The following is a 6,077-nucleotide window of genomic DNA, read 5'->3' as shown; positions in this document are numbered from 1 at the left end:
AAAAAAAAAAAAAAAAAAAAAAAAAAAAAAAAAAAAAAAAAAAAAAATCAACATATCAAAATCCTCGGTAGTTAGGGCAGAGTGATATGGATAAGTCCAAATCGATTTCTTCGCATTTCTGAATAGATAAACTTTTGTGAATAGAGCTTGAAGAAGAAGAGGAAAGCGAAGGAATGGGAGGGTTAGTTGGTTGTAGAGAAAGAGACAATGAGAGTTGATCAAAATCCTTAGGTTGGCCTTCTTCTTGGTCCTGTTTCTTTACCACTCTTCCTCCATCCCTATTGTGTTTAGGACGTCCCATGGGCTTAGACTTTTGTTCCTCTTCATTTGTCAGCTGTGATCAAACAATAGACCTAGGGTTTCAATATTTTGTTATTTAAATCTAATGTTGTATAAGTTTGTTTTACCTAAAAAAGTAGAAATACACATCACAAACATTTCTTTTCAAGTGCTACTTTAATAAATTGAATTGTTGAATATTGGTCTACAAAAGTAGAATTTATGCAATACAAAATACCTTTTTACTCCCCACTTTCTACATTTAATTGAATCTATTTTTTCATTTAAATTGAAAGCAATTTGTTTTCTTTAATTTTGGTAAAAGCCTTGAGAGAGAGAGAGAGAGAGAGAGACCTGTGAAAGTGGGAGAGAGAAAGGCGAGGTGGCATGATGCATGTTTGTAGTAAGAATGTGGTTGGGCATGGGGTTTTGCACGTTATAATGATATGCATACGGGATTTGATATTGTCCCGTATATTCCTTGGCTGCGGTGCTCCTTTTCCTCATCATTCCTTCTCCACCTCCACCTTTTGGCTCTGAGACCAATGCAAATTTCCCCAATCTCTCACCTACTTATATTATATACATATACCAAAACCTACAACAATAAATGCAATTAAAATTATCAAAATATACCGCCATGTCTTCTCACGTCCTCGCCTCTCATACTTCTATACATCTACAAATACAATGCAATACAATACACGTGTCAAATAAAATTAATAATAATAGTACATGAAAGTTGACAGAAATGAAGAGGACCTGGAGATGGCTCTTAACATGGGATACAGACACACCTTTCACATCCATCAGCTGAAGTAGAAGCTTGGGAGTTGCCTCTGCTAACAAAAATATATAAAAATGAAAATAAATATATTAAAAAAAGAAAAGGAAGAAATGAAGAATTACTTTGATGGCCACCCAGGGATTGTATGGCAAGAAGGAAGGAGTTGTGGAGTTGAGGAGTCCATCTTAAACGCGGCGTTTTGGATCTTACGTACTGTCTAACAGCGCCTCTCATTTTGCTTTGCTTTGCTTTGCTTTGCTTCTTTGAAAGCGAAGTGAAATAGAGAGAGAAATAGAGATCACGAGAAAGGGAAAGGAGTGGAAATTGGTAAAAGGTTCTGATACTTTCTGCTTTTTACTCACTCACTGTCGTTGCTAACAACTAACAAACAGCAAAACAACACAACACAACATCACAACACAACACAGCAACACAATAACACAACAACACACATGTATTCTTATTATTACCCTCGCATACAACACAACACTCCAAACTTAAAGCAATGGTAATAATAACAAAAAAATAAAAAATAAAAAATCCTTATTCTTCTACGCCCAAATGATTAGGCTATGCCAAGTTTGGAAGTTGCTCCTCTTTTCACCCTCTCCGACCAACATAAACGCCAATCCTTCTCATCATTACAATCATTCCTTTTCTCTTTTTCATTCCTTTTTTTTTTCTTTTTAATTATTTTTGCAAAAAAGAAACAGATTCGGAGTTTAGTTTTGTCTTTAGGGCTCACCAATATCTATGTTCTTTTTTATTCATTCCTTCATTTATTGCTACAACTTAAGTTAATAAAGTTAATGCCGTGTGTTAATTATTATGTAGGGTTTACATGCACTTACTCAATCATGCTATGTTAAGGTTTTTGGTATAACAGATTCATGTTTCTTTCACGTCCTAAATTCCAAAAAATTTAGTTATCATTTCAAAAAAAAAAAAATCTCGAGATAATATGTCTAAATCATATTTTAAAGGATAGAAAACTCGTAAGACCAAACTATTTCCTATTATCGCCTATCTTATGGTTAAAAATTATTAAATGAAGACTCAAAAAACATAGAGAATTCTTTGATCCTCTCACCTACTTCCAATCTGTATGCTGGTTATATACATGTTAGGCTATTAATAAGTTTATATTAGGCAAACACAAGGGTGGTTTAAGCTATAGATGCTACCTCTCATCCCTCTCTTGTCTTATTTGTTGCAGCAACATCAAATCAAGGAAAAAAGTATCGATTTTGACTACTTTTTTTTTTTTTATATTCCTTATTCCAATTCATCATTCACTCCACTTCAGTATCTCTCTATTATTAATATCATTGTTTCAAAAAAAACTGTGCACCTTTAGTAACGTTACTATACCACTTCTTTTATTCTTTTTTTTTTTAATTTTTTTTTCCTTTACTATAAAAAAGTTTCAAAACAACTTCAAGATAATTAAATGGAAAATTCTTTTTAGAACACTTCAAATCTTAATTTAGCATCTCAAGGAAAATAATAGAAATCATAGGTCACAAGTTTTAAGTTTAAAATAACCTCTTCCAAACCAAACTCAAATATTAAAAAAACAAAAGGATGAGCTGCAATAAAAATAACAAAAATAAAAAAAAACTTGTAATAGTAGTTTGAGAGAAAACATAATGACCCAAACATTAGAAAAGAAAAAGAAAAAAAAAAGAAAAAAAAAGAAAGGAAAATTGTCACATGGTGAGGCTGAGAAATGGGAGTTGACCTCTACTATATATATATATAAAGAGATCCCTCACTTCATATTATATCTCTCTAGAACGGTTTAAGTCAATTAGTGAATACATTTTCTGACGACTCGAAGTCAGCACATTTTGTTGACATGTTTGTTGGATTCTTTGCACCCTCTATCTTCTTCAAATACATCATCATCTTCCACTAACTTGTGTGTAAAATGGTATCGTCTTCTGATGTGTTTTGTCTTTGATAGACTGGGTTCTTCGCCAACTATATGACACTCTAACTATCTACATGAAGAATCTTCTCATGCTGCTTCTTGCTTAATTCTTCTAGATAGTCTATCATCAATATCATCTCATTTCCAGCTTCAGTTAATACCACGTATTCAGCCTTAGTAGATGAAGGAGCAACCCAATTCTAAAGCCTAGACATCCAACTCATCTCATCATGCATAGCTTACTCTCACTTGGTTGTATCCTACAACTGTAGCCCATCATCAAAGGGTTCTGGTTCCCTTTTATTAGTCAGCAACAAATAGTGTAATGAAGGTACATACCTATATGGTACTTTGATAGTTTTGGATGATCCTCTCAACACCTGCTCTACCTCTGGTTCCTCAGCAATGTCTTAGAACTTTTTCAAGTATCTGATACAACATCACTATGTGAATTGTTCTACAACTCAGTCTCAACTCTCACTTGCTTTGTTGTCCCGAAACCTTTCTTCTCTTTGTCCTTGTACATATTTTCATCAAAAGTCACGTCACAGTGTCTTAGGATTCTTTTGTTCTTGACATCCCAAAACCTGTACCTGAACATGTCAGAATCATGGCCTATAAACTAGCACTTCACAGCCTCAGTGTCAAGCTAATCACTCTTCTCTGGATCAATACAAACATACGGAGTGCAGCCAAAAGTTTTCAAGTGAGAGTACCTGAGTTCTTTTCCTGTCCATACAACTTCTAGCCACTTGAACCCCAAGGGTACTAACAACCCTCTATTGATCAAGTAGATTGTTGTATTTACAGCATCAATCCAGAATGTCTCTGACAATCTAGAATGAACCCTCATGTTCTTTGCCAACTCATTCAAGATTTTGTTCATTCTTTTAGCAACACCATTTCTTGCTTTATTGGGAACTGTTCTCATTAATTAAATTTTCTCATTTACACAAAATGCTTTGAATTCTAACTTGTCGTACTCTCCTCCATTGTCAGACTTCAGACATTTGATCTTCAAGCCAATCTGATTTTTAATTTTAGCTTTTCACTTCTTGAAGATGGCAAACACATCTAACTTGTATTTCAGGAAATAAATCCATACCTTCCTGCTGAAATCATCAATGAAGGTAGCGTAGAACTTTGATCCACCAAGTGATGGAACTAAAGATTGTCTGATCCACCAAGTGATGAAACTGGATCATCAATGAAGGTGGCGTAGAACTTTGATCCACCAAGTGATGGAACTAAAGATTGTCTGATCCACCAAGTGATGAAACTGGATCATCAATGAAGGTGGCGTAGAACTTTGATCCACCAAGTGATGGAACTAAAGATTGTCTGATCCACCAAGTGATGAAACTGGAGATGGTCCCCAAACGTCTGTATGGACCATTTCCAACCGCACTTTCTTCAGTTCTCTGACAGCCTTTGTGAAGTTAACTCGTTTATGTTTCTGTTTGTCCATAACCCATGTAATGGCCCCAAGCCCACCGCTAGCGGTCGTTTCTGTTTGTCCATAACCCATGTAATGGCCCAAGCCCACCGCTAGTAGATATTGTTCTCTTTGGGCTTTCCCTTTCGGGCTTCCTCTTAAGGATTTAAAACGCGTCTACTAGGGAAAGGTTTCCACACCCTTATAAATGGTGTTTCGTTCTCCTCCCCAACCAATGTGGGATATCACAATCCACCCCCCTTCGGGTCTCAGTGTCAATGGTGTTTCGTTCTCCTCCCCAACCAATGTGAGATATCACAATCCAGCCCCCTTCGGGTCCCAGTGTCAATGGTGTTTCGTTCTCCTCCCCAACCAATGTGGGATATCACAATCCACCCCCCTTCGGGTCCTAGTGTCCTTGCTGGCACTCGTTCCTTTCTCCAATCGATGTGGGATCCCCACCAAATCCACCCTCCTTCGGGGAAGAGCCTCCTTTGATAAGATAAGGAATCACTACAAGGGGAATAAGATTCGGATTACCTTGTTGATCGAATATCTCAAAACAAGAATATTGTTTGAGATTCGAATCACTCCACAAGCAAGATCGATCATGTCTAGCTTGAATAATTCTTGTTGATCAAATATCTCAACGCAAGAACACTTGTTTGAGATTCGAATCACTCCACAAGCAAGATCGATCATGTCTAGCTTGAATAATTCTTGTTGATCAAATATCTCAACGCAAGAACACTTGTTTGAGATTCGAATCACTCCACAAGCAAGATTGATCACGTCAAGCTTGAATGATTCTACAAGCAACCTAAACTACATAGAATGGCAAAGAAACTTAGCCATTGGCTAAAGAAGAGCACAAATGCTTCTTTTACTCTATTTTCCAAGTCTCCTTACAAATATAACATACATGGTTTTATATAGCCTCAAAATGAAACTATTAAAGGCATTCCGTAACATTCATACTTAATGACCATAATTAGCCATTATGTAAATGTAACCTAAAGTAAATAAAAGGTCTTAAAATACAATAACTCTAAATTACTCTAAATTGTAACCCACCCAAAATTTACAACAATCAAACTTTATTCTTCTTCAATATAGCATGAATTGAAACATCTTTTGATAATTTTGACAACCTTTTCTTCACATCTTCATTGGAGTATATTATATGATTGATGTCTCTTGGTTCATATCATTTTGGGTCCCAGTGTCAATGGTGTTTTGTTCTCCTCCCCAACCAATGTGGGATATCACAATCTACCCCCCTTCGGGTCCCAGTGTCAATGGTGTTTTATTCTCCTCCTCAACCAATGTAGGATATCCACCCCCCTTCGGGTCTCATTGTCCTCGCTGGCACTCGTTCCTTTCTCCAATCGATGTGGGACCCCCACCAAATCCACCCCCCTTCGGGGAAGAGCCTCCTCACTGGCACATCGTCCAGTGTCTTTCTATGATACCATCTGTAACGGCCCAAGTCCATCGCTAACTGATTTGTCCTCTTTGGGCTTTCCCTCAAGGATTTAAAATGCATCTACTAGGGAAAGGTTTTCACACTCTTATAAATGGTGTTTTATTCTCCTCCCCAACCAATGTGGGATATCACAATCCATCCCCCCCCCCCCCCCCCC

The 6,077-nt window shown here is 36.7% G+C and overlaps 1 protein-coding gene across 1 annotated transcript; it reads right to left on the bottom strand.

Annotated features, from left to right (window-relative positions):
- Positions 1-55: 55 nt before the first annotated feature.
- Positions 56-1,304, bottom strand: LOC111436407 (myb family transcription factor PHL6-like). The gene is made up of 5 exons (XM_023074179.1): positions 1,189-1,304; positions 1,042-1,118; positions 916-958; positions 634-815; positions 56-334 (listed from the first exon to the last, which is right to left on the bottom strand). Exons 1-5 carry the CDS (start codon positions 1,298-1,300, stop codon positions 56-58), a joined length of 693 nt encoding a protein of 230 aa, XP_022929947.1. The 5' UTR covers positions 1,301-1,304.
- Positions 1,305-6,077: the final 4,773 nt, after the last annotated feature.

This window comes from Cucurbita moschata, unplaced genomic scaffold (assembly GCF_002738365.1).
Source record: "Cucurbita moschata cultivar Rifu unplaced genomic scaffold, Cmos_1.0 Cmo_Scf00054, whole genome shotgun sequence".
NCBI lineage: Eukaryota > Viridiplantae > Streptophyta > Magnoliopsida > Cucurbitales > Cucurbitaceae > Cucurbita > Cucurbita moschata.
This window is presented reverse-complemented; position numbering and strand designations above follow the sequence as displayed.